The following is a 20,470-nucleotide window of genomic DNA, read 5'->3' as shown; positions in this document are numbered from 1 at the left end:
GAGGCAACCTACTGCAGACCTTCCCCAAAGAGCTGTGTTGTGGCCCCCTGCTCTGATGTTCTCTCTGGGTCCCAAAGTTCTCATCTGCAGCATGAGGATCACAAAGCGCAACGCGCTTAAGCGGCTGCAACTGAACCCAGGGCCTTTACAAAGAACTAGAACTCTCAATCCTTTGCTTTTTTTTTTTTTTTTTAATTTTGAGAAAAGGTCTCACTGAATTTCTAAATTGTCAGGTGGGGTTTGAACTCGTGACCTTCCTGCCTCAACTCCTGGAGTGCTGGTGTCACAAGTGTGAGCCCCACACCCGGCTAGGGACGGCGATGTGGTCTGTTTCGTCACGGCTCCCTTTTCAGCACCTGGCACAGAGCAGGTGCCAAATGAATAATTGCTGACTGCTACAAACACTTGTGGAATGGTACGGCGCCCCCAGAGAACCACCCAGAGGCCTGGCGCATAGAGGCGCCAGCACTGATCATCCACCTGCTCTTGTTGTCAGACCCCCTGCTAAGGGCTTTATATTGATAAATTTATTTGACTCAACAACCCCAAGACCTTAAGCACTGCTGTTTATCCTACGTTAAAAGCAAAAAAGCAATGCAAAGTTAAGTAGCTTGTTCAAGGTCTTACAACTACTCAATGGCAACCTGGACATCAAATCCAAGAAGCCCTCAGCATCTATCACTGTGTATAAAAAAGGACATGGAAGAAAGGATCAGGGAAATGGGAGCCAGGAGCCTAAGTTTAGCTCCTAAGTAGTTGTGTGACTCTATCTACTTATGTGTATTATGAGTTGAACCCAGGGCCTTTGTGCTGAGCTACACCCCCAGAGCTTTAAAAAAAAAAAAATTATTTTGAGAGTGGCTCACCAAGTCACTGGATTGCCCTGGCTAGGGTTGAACTTTGAATTGTTCTGCCTCGGCCTCCCAGAGTGTTGAGATCTAGAGGTGCACCACCACTCCAAACTTGTGTGACTTTGAACATGTCACTTGGCCTCTCTGCCTTTCTTTTCTCTTGTATAAAAACAGGGCATTCCTTCCTATTGCTTCAGATCTTCAGTAGGATCAAAGGAACTGAAGGACATGACCATGTCCCTGCTCAGGCTGGAGGCCTCCGCGGGGCAGTGCTGGGAAGGACAGTGGGAAGACTCAGGGAAGAGAGAGTGTCTAGTGCGGGCTCTGGATGAAGCTCGGCAGCTGCTGATCACAGCTAGGGAGAATCCAGGCCAGGCCATGCTGGGGGACAACGGGCAGCTGGGAAGTCACCTCTGCCCTCCTCTGTCACCCTTCCCTGCTGACAGCTGCTGGGGCTTCAGGGCCAAGGGCCCCACATTGGGCAGAAATCGAGTATGTGGAGGAGGGAGCTGGCCAGCTGGGGTCATCTCGGTCCTCACGCTGCTGTCCCACCCCCATCCCTTCACCCAGAGGGCTGAGGGCCCACCACACCATCACTGAGCTGGACTCCCAGGGCCCAGGGCAGGCAGCAGGCAGGGCAGGGTCCCAGGAGACCCCAGTGGCTTTCCTGTGCACAGTTCCCTTGCAGGCGCTGCAAGAGTCCCTCCTCCCCCAGAGCCCATGCGCCTGGCTGCTCTAGGGCCCTCGGCTCCTGGCCACGCCAGCCCACGCACTCTCTGAACTCTCACACACCCGTGAGTACAATGGACGGTATTTTTTGAAGCAAAGAAACCTTTGAACAAAGGATTTCTCGGTGACTTCAGAGTATCACAGGCAGCCTGGGAGATGTAGTCTGGATGTAACAGTATTCAAATTTCTGGAACATACTAATACTCTTCTGGGAAGACTGGCACATTTATTATATTTTACTAAGAAATCAAAGCTGTCCTAGGAAATGTGCACTGGCACATGGCACCCACACTGCTCGGAGCGGCCTCTCTGGGCAACACCCTGGCTGTATGGCCTGGGAAAGTCTCCTGATCCTTCTGAACCTCTGCTTTTTTAAGCTGTAAGATGGGGAGTGGGACCTGGTGGTGCATGTCTACAATCCCAGCAGGAGGCTGAGGCAGGAGGACTGCTGTGAGTTTCAGGCCAGCTTGAGTAGTACAGTGAGTTCAAAGCCAGCCTAAACTATATAGCAAGATCCTGTCTCAAAAAACAAAACGCCTCAAAATAAATGGAAATAAAAACGGCCACCTTGCTAGGCTGCCGCGACAGTGTGACAGCACAATGCAAGTGCTTCATATACTTAAATTAAGCCTAAATTAATTTAAATTAAAGTAAATTCACCTCTTGCTTTTCCTCCTTTCCCACCCCACCCATCTCGAGCCCGCTGCCCGAAGTGAGCACTCCAGAATCCCTTCCCCCAAAGACTTAATAAGCTGCCAAGATTCCCTAGTGCAATACCCTCACTCATCAACAGGAGAAAACCAAGGCCCAGAGAGGGAAATGAGATGTCAAGGGACCAGCCAAGGTCAGAAGGCCGGATCCTGCCTCTGATCCTTCTGACTGCTTGGGACCTTTCATGTGAGCCTTGCTGTTGGGCCTCCCCAGCCCTGTGGCGTCATCAAAGGGTGCAGCTGCGCTGTGCATGTGGCATGCTTAGAACACAGGTCATGGCGGCTCTCAAAAGAGAGAAAGAGGAACATCCAAATCAGGCCCCAGACCATCGGGCTGCCAACAGAAGACCTTTCATCTTCCACGTCACCTCCTTCCCTCCTTGGGGACAGGGACTCCCCAAGGCTAAGACAAGGTGTCACACAGGAGGGTGGCTGTGGGCTAGGTCCCTGTTAGGAGCCAACTGCAGCCTGAGACCCTAGTCTCAATCTCTGGGACCTTCAGGTGGTCCCTCTAGCCCAGTGATGGTGACAGTTTCAATGATACAAGCAGCCTGCTGCAGCACAAGTGCCATAGGTTCACCACCACGGCTCTAGCCTGCCCCCAAACTAGAGATGGACAGGCCCAGCCGAGGAGATGGTAGGAAGGGCTGGCAGGGGAGGGGTGCGTGTCCTTGGCAGGGAGAGCTCTGAATCCCAGGGACTCGAGTTACCGGAAATGGTAAATCTCGCCGCTGCCTGTCACCTCTGACCAGGAATGTCTGCTGCTGAGAGAACATCCTGTCCACCTGCCCCTAGAGAGCCTGGGGACAGTGGAGACCTGGGCCCATCCTCTGTTCCCTGCCCTATCTTTGGGACTTAAGGGTGGCCTCTGTGTCTCCCCAGCTGATTGGGCAGTGAGTGCTACTGTAAAGCACCAATCACAGGAGAAAGGGGGAGGGCTGGTCCCCCGATGCTCAGTCCTTTCAAGCAAGTGTGGGTTTTGAGCTGCCGCTTTGGGCACAGGCACTGCACCTATGAACCAACCCAGGAGTCAGCATTGAGACCCAGTGGCCTAGCCAGGCTGGCGGCCTGCCCCCTGCCACCTGTCAGTCCCAGGAGGGTAGCACTTAGGCAGGTCACCGCAGCACTTCCCACCCCTCCTGTTACTAAGTGCTCGGTAGGCCCAGAAGGGGCCCAAGCCACAGTGAGATCAGGTGCTGTGAAGCACTGGGAAGCAGAAGGAAGGACGACCAGGAGCTGTCATGGGAGCACACGGCAAGGTCTGCCTTCTGCCTGGGGCTGACTTCTAGTGGAAGTCAGATGGATCCTAAATTAATACCTCAAATGGCAAATGTGCCAGAAAGAAAACTACATTGAGGCAAAAGGGACGGGGACAGGGAATAGGGGCTGCAGGGAGGGAAGGCAATGCTTCAGCGGTTTGAGGAATGGGGGATGTGTCTGGCATGTCCATGAGGAAGAGCACCGAAGGATCTGAAGGATGTTTTGGAATAGCCAGAAGGCCAGCTAGGTATCTAACTGGATTATTATCCCGCTCCCTGGATGAGGCAGCTGTAGCTCAGAAGGAGTAATTAACAAGGTCAGGACCCAACACTCGGCTCTGGCCAATCACTCTCTGGGGATCACTAACTGGGATGGGATGGAGAAAAGTACAGACGGCCTTCGAGTCTGACACTGCTGATTCTCTCCAGCCTGGCTGTGTGACCTCAGACAGAACCTCTCCTTGCTGGGCCTCCATGGTCCTGCTGCTCAGGGCCCAGCAATGCTTGCTCTATCCACCTCCCAGGGGATGGCAGGGGCACTAAGGTAGGAGGCAGGACCTTGGGCTGCTAGGACATCTTAGCCTCACAGCTCCCCCCAGACAGATGTGAATGCAGGTACAGGCCCTCCCCACCTGAACTGCCTACTGCTGGTCCCCTAGGTCTGCGTCCTGCCTATGCCTGTTTGGGCCTTGACCCCGCTCTGCACTCAAGGCCCGACCACACCCATGTCCACGTGGCAGGCATGGCCCCTCAGCCCTAGGAGCAGCCCAGGAGCAGCTCCCTGTGTGCCCAAGCAGGTGGAGGCCCAAGAGCAGCCTTTGTTACCAGGGTACCAGGGCAGGCTAGCCCTCACGGGCACTGGGCCAGACCATGAGGCCCCAGCCAAGTGCAAACAGCACGTCCGGCGCCCAGCTACAGGCGTGTTAGGGCGGGCAGGCTGCCACTGCCCCCGTCACAACAAACCATCCTCTCCACCCTGCTGAGGGGTCTAGGCAGCTGGCACCCCTGCTGGGAGCTGGGACTAGGCACAGGACGCAGGAAGGCCTCTTACCCTCCCCCGCTGGGGATGGGCAGTGAGAACCTTGGGGCCTGGACTTGCAATGATTGGATACCAGCAGCTGAGCAGAGTCAGGCTGGGGAGAGGGTGGGAAATGCAAGGGACTGGCTGGAGACAAGTCATGGATTCCTCAGCATTACGGGCAACAGCTGGTGAGGGGAGATTTCTCCCCAGCTGTGAAGAAAGCTCAGATGGCCCAACACCACAAGAGGGGCAGTCTTGTCTGCTGCCACCAAGCCCTGGGGTGGCTCCAGCCAGGACAGGGAAATGTCAAGGTGACCATAGCAGCTGCAGGTACACACCCCACATCATGCAACCACACTGCCCTAGACATCTTCCTGCAAGGTGGGAACAGCCCCATATCTGCATTGTCCCCTAAAGGAACCATGTGACCATCCAGCATTTGTAATTGAAATTTATTTCATTATATTTTATATTTAAACAATCACACATGGCCAGAAGCTACCATGCTGGACAGTGCTGACTGCACTGTCACTGGTCCTTAAGTTAAGCCTGGAAATGGGGAGCTGGGGCTGGCCTGTGGGCGCACAGCCGTGTGTGACATCCACAGAGGCGAAGTCAGAACCAGGCCTGGCCCCGGCGCACTGCTTCCCACCCAGGGTCATTGTCCATGCTGGAAAAGACTTGCGGAAATTGTCCATGTGCAGGCGATAAGGCGACCTCGTTAATCATGGCATCAAGTCTGCTTGCTTCTGGCTCGAGTTCTGTCTGCTACACCCCTTATCACACGCTGACCAGAAGCTACAGCAGGCCATTAAGAAAGGTCTTTGATTTTGCAGCATGAAAAAAAAAGGCAGAAAGATGACAGGATAGCCCAGCTGGCCGTAGAGCCAAGCCACTTTGAACACTGGGAGACTTCACGGGTGAGACACTGGGTATGGTCTCCCCACCCCACACTCCGGACCCCATCAGGGCCACTGATGACAGGAATCCAGAGCCCATTCACTGCCCTGTCCCTGCTCCCCAGACTATGGCTGGCATCTGCTCCACCCTCCTCAACAGCCTAGGTCTGTCACTGCCCCCTCTCTGGAACCTCCCCAAAGACCCGGTTCCCTCACACAGTCACAGGCCTTCGTTTCTACCTTCAGTCACTTGAGTCAGTGTCTCCACTCTCCTCTGGGGCCAAAGCTCCTTGGAGACAGACACCAGGCTGGCTTTTCTTTTATTAATTATATATACCTATACATATGTGTACATATCATGTACAGCCTTTAGATACTTCTCAACGCCTGCCCACTTGTGATCAAAAACAAACCTTTACTAAATTAAATCAGATTATAATATTAACTTCCAAGTCTAGGAACTCAACTTTTTATGGCGCCACCTGAATCTCCTATGACCTCTGTAGGCAAGTCCTTTCCATACAGAAATCTCCACTGTAGATCTCAACTTGTTCATCTGTAATATGGGAATAGTGTCTGCCTTCTTGGGAGATTGTTGGGATTTACCATACTTATTGAACAAATACTACATGGCAGACATTGATAATAGTCTTCGGGGCTGGGGAGATGGCTCAGTGGAATAAGCGCTTCCCTGGCAAGTGCAAGGGCCTGAGTTCAATCCCCGGTTCCACACACACACAAAAAAAATTAAATAGTGTCTTCATAATAACCACATGAGACAGGGATTATTACCGTTACCACTCTCACTATTCAGAAACCAGAGAGAGAGAGAGACAGAGAGAGACAGAGAGAGAGACAGAGAGAGAGACAGAGGCAGAGAGAAAGACAGAGGCAGAGAGAGAGACAGAGACAGAGAGAGATTCAAGTCCTTAGTACAGCATTCAGCATATACCAAATAGATTTCTTGGTTTTGGTTTTGGTTTGAGACAGGGTCTCTCTGCAGTTCAGACTGGCCTTGAACTCACTACATGGTCCTAGCTGGCCTTAGATTCACCAAAATCTTTCTACCTCAACTACCCCAGTCCTGGGATTGTCTATAAAATTGAGGATAAAGTTGGTTTACCTTCCCAGGGCTGCATACACGGATGTCCCTCAAATATCTGCTGCTAGATGGACTCAGGCCTGGCATACCAGAGACAAGCAGGGTCAGGGGGCACCTCAGTGAAGCCCAGCGCAGCCCTTCTCTGATTCCCATCCCACTGGGCTCCTCCCTCTGACCACAGGGCAGGGTGCTGTCTTGCCCAGCTCTGTCTAAGACTGAGGTATATGGGTGACCCTGGGGAGATGACTTCTATCCAGCTGGGGCAGGAGAGAAGGGCCTCAGAGGCAGCCGATACCTTGACTGTCCACTCCTGCCAGGGCCTCGCACCCCCTCACAGATGGAAGAGAGGAAGGAGCTGTAGAGTTGGAACACCACTGGACTCCCTACGTTACCGTCCTGGGCTGCCTCTCCAGGCCACGCTTTCACTGTGTCAGATAACCGTAATTTCTACATCAGACAGATGGCTTTTCAAGACAAAACAAGACTAGCATGTATGAAGCAATGCTTTCCCAACTCTGGCGCCTGCCATAGCCACCTGGGAATCTTCTAAGGTGTGGACTGGGACTCCGAGTGGGGCCCAGGAGTCAGCATTTCCGAAAAGCTCCCAGACAAGGCCCCAGGCCCTGGCCCACAGCCGCACCAGAGCCACACCCTGCACGGCACGGCACGCAGCAGGCGATCCCCGGAAGCCAGCCATGCCTTTTCTTCCAGTGCTCTCCCTTGAAGCCACCACCCTCAGAACATCCCTCACTGCTGCTCACAGTGAGCCCCAGCAGCCTGCCCAAGCATGGGGCCAGTAAGAGGCAGAAGCAGCCCCCAAGGCCAAGTCTGCCCGTTGTCAGTCCTCCCAGGCATCACACCGCCCCAGGCCCCACCCACGTCAGGCAGTGGTCACAGCACCCAGCTGGAGCTAGGGACACACCAGCCCAGCCCCTCCAGGCAAGACCAGCCCAAATCAGGCCTTGGGCCACTACCTCCACTTCCCAGCATGGCTTCCAGGGGCCTCCCCTCCATCGCCTTATAAAGCATCTGCCCGCCCGCAGGAGCTGCTCTTCTCCATGCTACAGGTTAATTTCAATTTTATGTAGCCTTAATGCCTATCCTGTCCCGGCTGCCTCAGTGAGGGCTTCACACATTCCTTCTGAAGCAACATTACCTAATTTAACCATCGCCTCTGCTCTCCAGGGCTCTCAAAATAGCAGCTGCCAGTAGGGGAAAATGCCCTAATGCTATCAAAATATTCTCCCTCCTCCCCGACTCTTGGCCTGCACCAGCCTCAGGACCCAGTTTGAAGAGGCTGAGAGACCTGGAGTGGGTGTCGGGTGACTGCATGTCACCCCAAGCCCCAAGCTGTTCCTTCCAGTCCCCTCTGATATATCTTCTTCATACGAATCCCTGGGATCTCCCTGTGCCCCTCCTCCAACCCCCAAACTGGCCAGCTTATCCCCAATATGCGCAGCTGCACAGGCTGTCTGAAACTAGGATTCAACTTTCACTTTCTCCCAGCAGCAAAAATTGTTAATGCCCCAGGTGAGAAGGAGGCGCTGAAGGTTTCCCACAATTTGGCTGGCTGGCACTTTCCAGGTGAGAATTAGTATCACCTTCCTCCAGATAAGGAAATAGGAGCTCAGGAAGGTGGAGTGACCCACCCAAGGTCACACAGCCCAGAACCATCAGAGCTGGGCCAGAAGCCAAGCTCTGCTTCCTTGAAGCCCTAACCATTCCACCTTCTATGTGGGGCTCCTCCATAAGATGGGGCTGTCTGTGAGTGCTAGTGTGAGGCCTGTTCCCACAAACCACAGGAGTGTGATTCTATGATAGTTCAAGTCTGGCTTTTACCCCGTGGGCCCTAACTCAGTCCCAGCACCCTAGGGCAGGAGCTGCCTGCCAGTCAATCTGTGACTCCAGGCCCCTGCTCCCCAACCCCTGTGCCAGAGCAGGGCTGCCACATTAAAATAGGGAACACCCTGGCTGCTGGCTGCCTTGCCTCTGTGCAGCCAGTAGTTAAGGACCTGGGAAGGCAGCTCTCAGGAGCCCAGGGTAATCATTAACCAGGGCAGGGCAGTTGGAGTGCGGGCAGGAGCCAGGCCCAGCACCCCCAGGGGTGGCTTCTCCCACCTGATGCATCCTGAGGCAACTCTGCAGTCACACAGTGGGCAGGCCAGACTTCCAGCACTGGACAGGAGAGTACTGCTGGTACTGCTACTCAAGTGTCCAGTGGTGGGACTCACGCAGCCATCACTAGGTGAGGGCGCCCAGGGGCACCCAGAGGGCTTTAGCAAGTGTCATTTGCTCAGAACCTTTCCTGCCTTGGTCCCCTCCCACATGACCAAGACAGGAAGAGGGACGACAGACCTGGGGCTTCCAGCCCCACACAAGTGCGCGCACGCGCTCACGCACACAAAATCACAGCAATAGTTAACAAAGCAATATTTCCTGTTATTTATTAAATTCTTATTCTGGCTGTGAATGAGTTGTACAGTCTCTAATCTTCTAAAACCCTGCAGAGCAGGCATTGCCATTCCTACCTGAGAGATAAGACTCAGACAGGTTAAATCCCTAGCCCAAGGTCACACCACAGCAGGTGAAGAGCAAGGACAATACTTAGGGCTGTGCCTCCTTCCCCTGCAGAATTAAATGGACCCACTGGAAGACAGTGGTGGGGCTCCACAGCGCCTGGCTCTGAGGCTCTGGAAAGCCCGCCCTTCAGCTCCACACCAGAGCGCAGGAGCCTAGTGGGAGGGAAACAGGCAGGGGGCGGGAAAGGGTGTACCTCGAGAGGTGCCTGAGTGACCCCCCAGTATAGATGGCTCTTCGGGCTGCCAGCACCGGCCAGGGCCAGAGGGAGAGGGGGAGGGCTGCAGGGGGACGATGGGCCACCCCTCCCCCAGAAGGCCAGCAGCAGCCTCCAGCCTAGAGAATTCCCCTCGACTGCTCAGGTGAAACCCGGGTGAGGCCCAGGCAGGAGGAAAGCTTTGATCTTATCACACATTCCTGCCCTGGTGTCCCTGTCGCCTCTCCCCCACCTCTGCCCACCAGGGAGGTGGGAAATCGGGTCCACTTAACCCTTTCCTCCCACTCCAAGCCAAATCCAGGCTTCCTCCACCCTGGAAAGTGAGAAGAGAAAAGAGAAGGGAAAGTGGGAAGAAGCACAGCACAGGTGTACCCCCTCACCTCCCTCGCCCCTCCAATGCCACAGAGTGCCAACGCACGCCCTGGGGCCCACCCCATCCTTCCTAAACTGAGAGGACCAGAGTCAGGATCAATGATCTTCTTCCTCTTCTTCCATGCGGCCTCCTCCCCACTGCTCCTTCACAGTGACTGTAAACTTTTCAGCCCAGGCAGTGTTGGGTGCTTCGACCTCTCACTGGGCCTGGCACAGGGCCAACAGAGAATGAATATTTGCTGGATGAATAAGCTATGAGAAGATGAAGCTCATAGAGCTAACAACTTGCCCTGGGAATCTTATGACTGCTGGCGCAGTACTCACTCACTAACCAGGCACTGATGATGTCCTTGGCTGTTGGTTCAACACCAGGGACCCAGAAGCCTAGAGGTTACCTGTGAGAGCAAATCACTGCGAGAGTGATACACAGTAGGGACGGGACAGGTTTCCAGGAGATCTAAAAGTTCAATGAGAGGTCTCCATCATTTATTTCAGGGTCTGGAGCAACTCAAAGTCTCCTTTCCTCAGACTTACTTGGTGGCCAAAAAGAAAGCAAGAGCCCATTCTGTAAGTAGGAAAACAGAGGTCCAGGGAGGAGGGCTGGTATTTGGCTGGCAACTAAGTGCAGGCCCAGGCCTTGACCTCTGGCCTGCTGGTCTGGCCAGGTACAGGGCGGAGGGACTGTCCTCTCAGATGTCTGGGGGACTTCCTCTCATTCTTTGTCAGCTCCAATGACTCCAGCAGCAAGTGGGGACCTTCCTGCTCTTGCATACCCAACAATAATACAGACAAAGTGAATCCGGGGTCCACGGGACAACTCCTGGACCCCTGCCCATGCTGTCTTCCTCCACCGGCAAATCCTCCAGGCTCTTGAAGCCCACTTCCTCCACAAAGCCTTTCTAGATGCCTCACGCCAAATTGCTCTTTTCCGGGCCAGGGAGAAGGCTAAGTAGAATAAGCGCTTGCCTGGCAAACGCAAGGGCCTGAATTCAATTCCTGGTTCTGCAAAAAAAAAAAAAAAAAAAAAACCTGACAATCTGCTACTGCGTGGACTCTACGCCATGCTGGGACGTGAGGCTCGGGAGCCCTGTCTCTAAGAAGACCCAAAGCTCTGGTGTGGTAGGGACCAGGCCTGTAGAGGACTGTGACACTGGCTCCAGGCCCACCTCTTCTGTACCCGGTTCTGGGGTCTTGGGGAAGTCATTGCTTTCTGTGGATTCCTTACCTGGAAAAGGGCACACAATCCTGGCCACAAAGTAGGGATCACATAGACATTAGCAGATGTCCACCTGGCACTAAGTAGGTCCTCAGGCAAAGGAATTGATGAGTGCATAACAAATGAGTGGCTGGGAAGGAAGGATGCCTGGCTGGATTCTTGAACCTCCTCCCCTTCCCCCCTGCACAGGTTTCTCTAATGACAGCTTTGGACTTGTACGGAGACTCCACCCCCTGGCTGGTCCACATGCTTCTGTGTCTTGTCGGTCAACCAAACCCTCAGTACTGAGAGGACCACAGGCTGGCCCAGAGCAGGCCCTGTTTAGCAAAAAAAACACTGAGCTCCCAATAGCACAAAACATATGGGTCTTCTGGGGAGCTTGGGACCTAACTAAGAAGGATCCAGGTTCCTGGAGTGGAGGAAGCCTCAGTTTCAGGGACAGCCAAATCGGTCTCCCCAGGGGAACATTATTGAGGAGATGGGAGCCAGGTGGCAGAAGGCACCCAAGTACAAGCAGCAGGAGCTGGCCAACCCTGTGCGGCAGACATGCAGCTTGCCAAGTCCAGCCCAGATCTACCTCCTCCAGGCGGCCCTTTGTGGATTTATTGTCTCTAGTCCCAATAGGCTGGACCCAGACAGAATGACAAAGAAAAGATGACAGACCTGGAAAGAATGACAGTTTTCTCCAGTGAACGTTGAATAACCTGGGATCCCCTCCAAGGTGAACCACATACTAGATGGACCATGGGCCAGCCGTCCCACCCACAGGCCTCAGTTTTCCCCTCTCCACAGTGGAGATCAAAAGGCCTCCATAAACCACTGTGGGGACCAAGGAGATGATGCCCTGCAGGGGAGGAGCCTGTGCCAGGCTGGCTCAAGACAGGTGGCACTTAAGAGATGGTGTGAGCCATCACCGAACGCTTGCTGGTGACCTAGGGACTCAGTCTCTGAAGAAGAGACCTTCCAGGTCCTGGGGCAGAGAAGGGCCTGGCCTATCCTCAGGAAGCTCCTGGGTCTCTGTTCCTCTGGCCCAAGGGTCACAGGAAGGCAAAAGAAACAAGAAGAACTGTTAAAATGACAAGGGCTGGGATTTATGAGGCCAAGTCTCAATCCATGAGCCCAGCAAGGGATCCAAGAAGAGGCATGATCCCAGTCCCTAACTATTTGGAAACCAACCACCAAACATGGAGAGGGATGAGTCAGCTGTGGGGAGGAGGGGAGCTGGAGCAGGCCCCTGGGGGCAGCACCAGGCAGGGGGAAGGGAGGAGTGGGGCAGGGCAGGGAGGTGGGCTGGGAAGGGGCCAGGGGCAGCTGGCCATTCCCAGCCCCACCCCAAGTGAGCGTGTGTGGGGTCACCCGAGGTCACCTGGAAGTCTTCCCCCTGCCCAGCCCCAGGCCTCTCCCCTTCCCTACCAACTGGCACTGGAAGAAGACGGACAAAGGTGTAAGTGTTAAAACATGAGATACCTGGCCATGACCCAGCCTGGTGGGCTGGGGGCATATCTACCCCACAGCCCACGCCCAAATACAGGGCAAAGCAAGGTTGCCCTGGCCTTTCCCTAGTCCTGTTTCTGAGAACCCAGAGCCAGGCTCGCTGTGCAGCCCATCGGTCCTGGTGAACGAAGGCTAGCTACAGGCTTGGCCAGAGCTCCCAGGGCAAGGTCCTGCCTTGCTAGCTGGAAGAAAGGATGGGGCAGGATGGAGTCTCTGGACGCCCCCTCTGCAGCTCCCCTCAAGACGCACCAACATCCTTTCTGTACCCCTGGGAGCCACTTGGCCACTCCTCCCATTGCTCAGAGCCCACCAACTGCACACATCTGGGAAGGGGACAGTGCGTCCACAGGCTCCAGCCTTTCCCAGGCCACACCCTGGGGTGTGCCCCCCTCCTTCTCCCCTCCAGGAAGGAGCAAGCAGGGTGGAAGGGTGGACTCTGTCCTGCAGCTGTGGCCGTGGTGGGGGAAGGGGGGCAGTAACAGATCAGCTGCAGTTGCATCCGGGGCTCTAAGCCTGAGAAAGCGAAGCAGAGGGAACAGGCTGGACTGCACCAACCCTTTACCCAGGGCGTGTGGAGAAGGTGTGCCCTGGGGCACTGGGGACCAGAAGTCAGCTAAAAGGCTGGAGCTGGGTGTGGTGATGCTCACCTGTAGGCCCAGTGCTCAGGAGACTGAGGCAGAAGGAGGGCTACGAGTTGGAGGCTAGCCTGCACTACTTCCTGAGTTCAAGGCCAGTCTGAACTACACATTTTTGAGACCGTGACTCAAACAACAAAGAAACGAACAACAAAGATTACTATACTGGCCCTCAGCAGGAACAAGACCAACAGATCAATCACCAACTGTGGAACATCTACTACATTCCAGGCATATCCACACCTGGGTATCTCTTCACTATCCTGAAACAGGCATCAAGACATCGACTTCACAACTAAGGCTCAGAAAGGTAAAACAACCTACCCAAGGTCATGCAGCCAGACAGGGCTGAGTCAATTTTGACCCTCTTATCTCTTTCCCTTCACACCAGCTCCCAGGGGAAGGGACTAAAAGCCCAGAGAAGACACAGACAAAGGATGGTCGAGTGGGCATCCTGGCTTATCCTATATCCTCTAGGCCACAGCAGAGAACAGCAGCTGTCAAGGCAGCACCCCAAGGCCCAGAGCCAGAGGAAGCCCCTTCCCAAGCCTCGTCAGGAGCTGTTGGCTTGCTCAAGAGCATTGTCTTACTCACTGGACAAATGCTCACCTGGGCAAATGGCCTGGTCTCTGTGCTATAGAGCTTCCTTTTTTTTTTTTTTTTTTTTTTTAAATGTGTTTAGACTCATAGCGATTCTCCTGTTTTCAGCCTGCCAAGTGCCGGGATTACAGGTGCACGCCAGTCACCATCTCAGTGCACCCCAAGGGTGGAACTGGAACGACACGCTGGGGATGGAACCCTGGTCCCTGCGTTTGCCTAAGCAGGTGCTTTAGTCTGCTGAGCTACCTGGCAGGCCCACAGAGCTTCTTATTAAATACACAAACTTGGGCTAGGGAGATGGCTCAGTGGAATAAGGACTTCCCTGGCAAGCGCAAGGGCCTGAGTTCAATCCCCAGTTCCGCAAAAAAAAAAAAAAGAAAAAGAAAAAAAAATACACAAACTTAGAAGTCAGGAGCTAAGTCTACAGGGTTCTAAGGACTTAGGACCTGGGACTTCATAGTCAGACACTCAGCAAGCACCCCTGCACTCCAGGCCAGGTCCATTCAGGGCCCTTGGCTGGTCTCCCCCATGCCACCCTGCACCATCGGCCACTCCCTATCTCCTCGATAGTGGCCCATCTCTGTCTGAGGCAGCCCCATCCTCCCAGATGCTCAAACCAGAGGCTAGTGGACTTTCACTCAGATTCCTGGATTATGCTACACCCAACTCATCAGCCAACACCTTCAGCACCATCTTCAAAATATGTTCGGGATTCAACCACTTCTTTCCTCTTCCATCACCTTGGTGCAAGATCCAATCATCTCTGGCCTGGGGGCAGGATTTCCCTTTGCCCCTGGCTCTCCACGCAGCAATTAGAGTGATCCTGCTCCTTACAAGGGCCCTTTAACAACTTTGCCTTCACGCCTGCTGTCCTGCCACACAGGCCCCAGTGCATTTTCTCCAACATGCAAGCACATTCCGCCCTCTGGACCTTTGCACATGCTGTTCTCTCTCCATGGAGTGACCTTCCCATGATGTCTGCAGGGCTCCAGCCCTCCCTTCCTTCAGCTCTCCCTTTATTCAGTGCTATCAGACTTTTCCTGACCCCACTTCACCCCACTTCACCATTCTCTTTCCTCTTTCCTACTTTACTGTTCCTTCCCAGTCTTCACCACTGCCTGGGATATTTTATTTATTGCCTTCTTTTAGCTCTAGCTATAATGCAAGTTACATGAAAGGACGAATACTGACTTTTTTGCTCTCTGATGTAACCTCAAGTCTAGAACAGGGTCAGATACACAGGAGATGCTCCATAAATATTTATGAAGTGAATTTTTTAAGTCTCATATATATTCATTCCTTTGCACCAAACACCTCTGAAAATCCAGAGCACCAGGGCACCGCCCTCCACACCACAGGGAAAGAGCTCTGGCAAGAAGTTGGGAGCTGTCCTGCACATATTGCAGGATACCCCCAGGGATGCCATGAGGTCCCTGCAACCTGGCACAAAGGGGCCCTACAGAAAGGAGGAAAGCCCTATTCTGATGGTGGATAAGACTGCAGGCCCCACATTCCCAGGCCTCAAAGAGCAACCCTGTTCTCAAGTCTTCCATGATGATGTCCCTCTAACGGCCACGAGCCACACCCGCTCAAGGCCGCTATTGACACAGTTCCGACGCCACCAGGCCGGGTAGTGAGGCTGGCGGCTCCCCGCGAATCAAGTTCCACACATACTTCTGGGTTTCAGTCAGCCTGCTCTGGGCACTCGGGCAGCCAGCCCAAGCCAGTCCTGGGAGCAGAAGGGGATGGCAGGGCCAAAGAGGCCAAGGGCTGGGTTTGGGGCAACATTCCAGTGGGCTAGGACCCCTAGGCCAGCTGCCCCCTTGTAGGCAGAAGCAGGATCGGGGTAAAGAAGCCCAGAGAGCTAGGCAGACCCTTGGGAGCTTCCTCTGTCTCTCCTAGTCTGACCCTCACAGCTGGTACTGGAGCAGGGAGGGGACAAGAGGGCAGGGCTGGGAGCCACTCCTTGAGGCCCCCAGAGGTCTGAGGGTCCAGGACTCACGTCTGGGCTCTAGTGAATCTCCTCTGATTCATCACCCTGATCTTTCCACATCTGTGCAGCCTCTTTTTTCTTTCCCTCCTCCCCCCTTCCTTCCTCTCTCTTCCCCTCCCCTCTCAGGCTGTCACCCTAAAATTGGGCAGCCCTGAGGGCTCTGCAGACCTGCCTCAGCCTCCAGCTCCAGGGAACAGCCAGGGAACCCAGGAATGGCTCTGCAGCAGCAGGCAGGGCCGACGCTCCCACTCACACCACTGACCTGGCCCCCTGGAAGCCCCAGGGATTCTTGAACAGCCTATGTATACTCAAGGACCATTTAATAAGAGAAATTAATTCACTAAGCAACTACAAATGACCACCCTGGAATCCAGGTCCTCAGGTATCTCCATGAGGCCCCTTGGACACCAAGGCACAGCCACCCTGTTCCTCAGTTTCCAACAGTTCTTGCCTAGGTCGTCCCTGTGCTACCTGGGCCATAGTTTGATTTACAGAATCAATCCCTGGTAACGACTCTGTGTGTGTGTGTGTGTGTGTGTGTGTGTGTGTGTTCTCTTAGGGATGTGCAGGTGTGTGTGTCAGATACTGGGGGCTGACTAAACCCTGAGGTAAATCCCATTCTCAGTCTCTCTCTCTCTCTCTCTCTCTCTCTCTCTCTCTCTCTCTCTCTCCTCCTTTCTCTCTCTCTCTCCCCTCTTTCCCCTCCCCTCCCCCTCTCTCTTTTCCTTTCTGAGATACAGCCACCTTAATTTCTTCAGTTTCACAAGCTGTGCTCAAGCTTAGGATTCTCCTGCCTCAGCCTCCCAGGGTGGTGGGATTGAGCTATATGCCGCCATATTTGGCATCACTGACAAGTTTAGCAAAATCTCCTGACTGCTGGCCACAAGCTGGCAGAACAGTAGGTGGCATGGTCAGGGGAGCTTCATCTGCCTTTAGACCTTGGCTCTTCCTGCAGTATGTGAGCATCTAAGTCACTGGGCAAATTCCTTCATTGCCTTTCCTCGGGTGGAGGCCAGGACCATACTAGGAACAACAGGAGCTTGATACACTCAACAGATACATTTTCTGAGCACCCCCGCCCCCCTCAGGCGCTGAAGTGAAGGTGAACAAAGACACATCTTGTGCCTCTGGAGTTTAAGCTGGACAGAGGACACAGATGAGTGGACAAATATATATCAGAAGGTGACAAGAAGCACAAACAGTGGGGGTGGGGCTTAGCTTGGGGTAGAGCACATGATCAGCATGCATTAGACCCTGGGTTCAATCTCCAGTATTGGCAAAGAAAAAAAAGGGGGAGGGGGGCCTGGGAGCGGCGGGGAGGGGGGCACACACATGATGAGCCAAGACCCGTGAAGGAACAAAGACAGAGGGGCATGTGGATTTAGGGAGAACTCCAGGCAGAGGGATCAGCAGATCCAAGGCCTTGAGTTAGAAGCATGCTTAGCAGGTCCAAGAAACAAAAGACCAGAGCAGCAGGAGGAGAGCAAGAGGGAAAGCTCTCAGGAGGTTAGACCAGAGGGCGTGGGGAGGCCGGCCTCTCATAGGCCTTTGGTCTACATGAAGCCAGGCACCTGGACCTGATTCTCCGCAATAAGGGAATGAAGGGAGTAGAGAGCAATGGAGTAAGGTATGGACTCAGGGATTTAGAACCATTCGGAGCATTCTGTCATCATCTTTCCTGGTGTCCCAACATCCTGCACCACTACTGCCCTCATTCATTTCCTAAGCCCTGAACCCTGTCACCTCCTGCCACCTTCCTTCTACCATCTCCCCGGTGGGGCCTCGGGCCCACAGATCCTAACTTGTCTACACTCAGCCTAAGAACAGGCCTGGGCCAAGCCAGGTGGGGCCTTGAAGCCTCCCCGGATGCCGGGCGCTTACCCTAAGAGAAATGTGGGGGGGACAGTTCTGCTCCCCTTCCCGCCCCTGCTGTACTTTGTGGGCAGACTCACAGCTGCTCTTCTGGAGGAACCCCCATGGCACTCTCAATCCTGTCTGTCCCCACTGCAGTTTAGCGCAGTCGGGGCAGCCTGGGGGGACAGGGCAGCCAGTTGTGTGGAGGGGAGGGCTGAGGTCATGCCAGGAAGAGGGGAGGCTCCAGCAGTCTCCCCTGCAAAGGAAATCCAGCTGAGGCAGGAAACAGGTATCTCAGTCACTTCCCTCAGCCTAGAAAATGCTGCAATCACTATCATGAGCCCCCTAAGACTCCTGTCTCCTGCAGGGTTTGCTCCGGGGAAAGGAAGGGCCAAGGCTAGAGCAGGAAGAAAAGGGTCAGTCAGCCAGGACAGGTCCTGATCCAGGCCACCCCACTCCTCAGAACAGAAATTACTCCCACACATAATCACAGACCACTGTCCTGCCTTCCCATCTCCTGCTCCCAGTGAGGCCTAGCTCCCTGCTTCCTACCATCTCCCACCATTCCTACCTTGTGGACACAAATTGAAGGGCACAAGAGGTCAAGGGCCAGGGGCAAGGAGGAGCCCAATGCTTGCTAAAACAGCTGACTAGGAAGTTGATTTCACTTAAGACTCAGTAAACGTCTCACACCCATTTTATAGATGTGTAAACTAAGGCTCCAAGAGATTTGCTGTGGATCATGCAGCTAGCAATTCCAACTTGGTCTGTAAGGCTCTGAAGGCCAAACCCTTTCCAGCCTCCACCAACAGCTTGGTGCAACAATGAAGACCTCATGCAGCTGCTTCAGAGGGTCCACAGTCCCCCAGATGCAAAGGATTGTGGCCTACATGTCTGAGTTCTGGGAAGACACAGATAGGCCTGTCCTATCCTTCATGACACAAGTCCAGCCCTACCACATGCCAGTACACACTGGTGCACTGTAGGTGCCAGGCAAATAGCTGTCCAATGAATGAACCTCTGGTCTCCCAATGGCTGCCACAGCACTTTACTCAATGAAGGTCCACTGAATGAACAAGTGAATGAGAAGATCAGTACAGTCCGGGAATTTCTGTGGAATTCTTCAGGCACACAGCAAACAGCTCCACCCACCACCCCTGCCTTTGTGCAGCCTAAGCATGGAGGAGCCCTTGATCAAGGGGGCAGAGCGCTGAAGGTCAGGAGACTGCTGGTCAGGGAAGACATTCCAGGTCTAGGTTAGTGCCTTGGAGAAAGCAAATTTGTGTGCCTTTAGCTGCAAGTGTAGGTCAATGAGAAGCAACTGCAGGGCCTAGAAGCTGCCTAGACAGGACAGGGAGAAGAGAAGTGCTGGGAGGGTGGAGCAAGAGCAGTGTGGGGTCGGATCAGAGTGGGGGGGGGTTAAGAGTGACTCAGGAGGGCAGAGGTGAGTGAGGGCCAACAAGGTAAGGGCTGGGACTCAGTCACTGGGTAAACACTAGTCCAGTTGGAAAAGTCATTCTTTTGACTCTGAGGACAAGAGGCAGGGATGATGACTGTCTAGGAGCACCTCAGAGAGTGTGTGGGTCTCTCTGTGGCTCACCGCCACAGGCCCAGTTAGGCCCCACCCACATCTGCCACCAGCTCCCTCCCCTCTGACCCACCTCAAGTTGGGGCAGGTCCTGGTGTAGGGGGGGGTCGTCTCTCCTGGCCAAGTGCCTTCCAGGCCTGAGGATTCATGACTCAAGAATCCTCTTTTCCTCAGGATGGGTCCATCTAAACTCAGAAGGGCTAGACTACAAGGGAGCTGCCCCTGTACCTTGGGGGCCTAGGAAGAGGAAAACTGGAGAAACTTGGAGTGGTCCCACCCTGCTTCTTCCATCCCGGGGCTGTGCATTTTAAAGCCAGGCGTTTTGAGATCCTTTTACCCACGTGGAACTGCTTTCCCGAGGCCACACAGTCACTCAGTGAAGGGCAGGGATTGAATCAATTCCTGGGATATATGACTCCAGGGCCTAGGGTGTTCACCCAAGCCTTAAGTTTTGTTCCAAAAGTTCTTTACTTGTGCCTTCCTAGTTACAAGGCGCCCCAGGGGGACAGACATCACGGTACAGTTCCACTGTCAGGGTCCGCATTACAGCTGAGTGCCCCTCTGCCAAGTTGGCACAGAAAGGGCTCTCTCGTCCTGCCAAGTTCCCACCCTGCTCGAAGTTTCTCCACTGGTCCCCATGAACGGCAGGCCGGGCCATGCCCAGCGCAACTTAGAGCCTCCCGCAACGTGGCCATGGGACCCACAGGCGTCCACGGGGGCTGGCCCCAATCCCGACCCCACTTAGGTCCTTCGGGGCAGTCCCATTCCGTAGGGTGGCGCTCACTGGTACCAGTCCCGGGTGTTCAGCCCGGACCGCCGGCCCGGGCCACAGTTCCAGCCAAACAGCCTCCAAACCCCCCCCCCCCCCCCCCCGCCAACTTGGTGAGCGCCCCTCACCCCTCGCCCCTCCGTCCCACACACTCACCGCGAGCAGCCGCCCGTGCAACAGGAGCGCCAGCACCAGCGCGCCTGTCGCCCGCCGTCCCATGGCCCAGCCTCACTCGCTGGCCTGCTCGGCGCCGCCCGCAGCCACCCGCTCGCTGTCCTGCGGAGTCCTCGGGACAGTGCGGCCCGCTCCCACCGCCCCCGCCCCCGCTCCCGCCCCCGCCCCGCCCCGCCCCTCGGGCTGGGGCCACGCCCCCGGCCAGGGTCTCGGCTCCGCCCCTGACCTCCAGACCACGCCCCCACCCCGCCCCCGCCATTCAGGCCCGGCCTCCGAGCAGCGCTCTAGGCTCGCCCCAGCCGCCGCCGCGCAGCCTACTGGGCCTTTGTCTGGACCCCCAGCCCCCTTCCGCGGCCGCGGCCCTGCCGGCTCCCAGCCAAACGCGGCCTGGAGTGTGGGACGGGACCGAG

The 20,470-nt window shown here is 54.9% G+C and overlaps 1 protein-coding gene across 12 annotated transcripts in view; it reads right to left on the bottom strand.

The window, feature by feature from the left end:
• Positions 1–20,181, bottom strand: part of Hspg2 (heparan sulfate proteoglycan 2) — a 99,869-nt gene extending 79,688 nt beyond the window's left edge. For all 12 annotated transcript variants that reach the window (XM_023722506.1, XM_023722509.1, XM_023722508.1 and 9 more), the window contains exon 1: positions 20,043–20,181. In XM_023722506.1, the coding sequence (XP_023578274.1) occupies positions 20,043–20,105 (63 nt within the window). In that variant the 5' untranslated portion in view covers positions 20,106–20,181. The remainder of the gene's footprint in view (positions 1–20,042) is intronic.
• Positions 20,182–20,470: the final 289 nt, after the last annotated feature.

The sequence above is a fragment of the Octodon degus genome, unplaced genomic scaffold (genome assembly GCF_000260255.1).
Source record: "Octodon degus isolate 3935 unplaced genomic scaffold, OctDeg1.0 scaffold00092, whole genome shotgun sequence".
Taxonomy (NCBI): Eukaryota; Metazoa; Chordata; class Mammalia; order Rodentia; family Octodontidae; genus Octodon; species Octodon degus.
The sequence above is the reverse complement of the archived record's forward strand: the minus strand, read 5'-3'. Positions and strand labels throughout refer to the sequence as shown.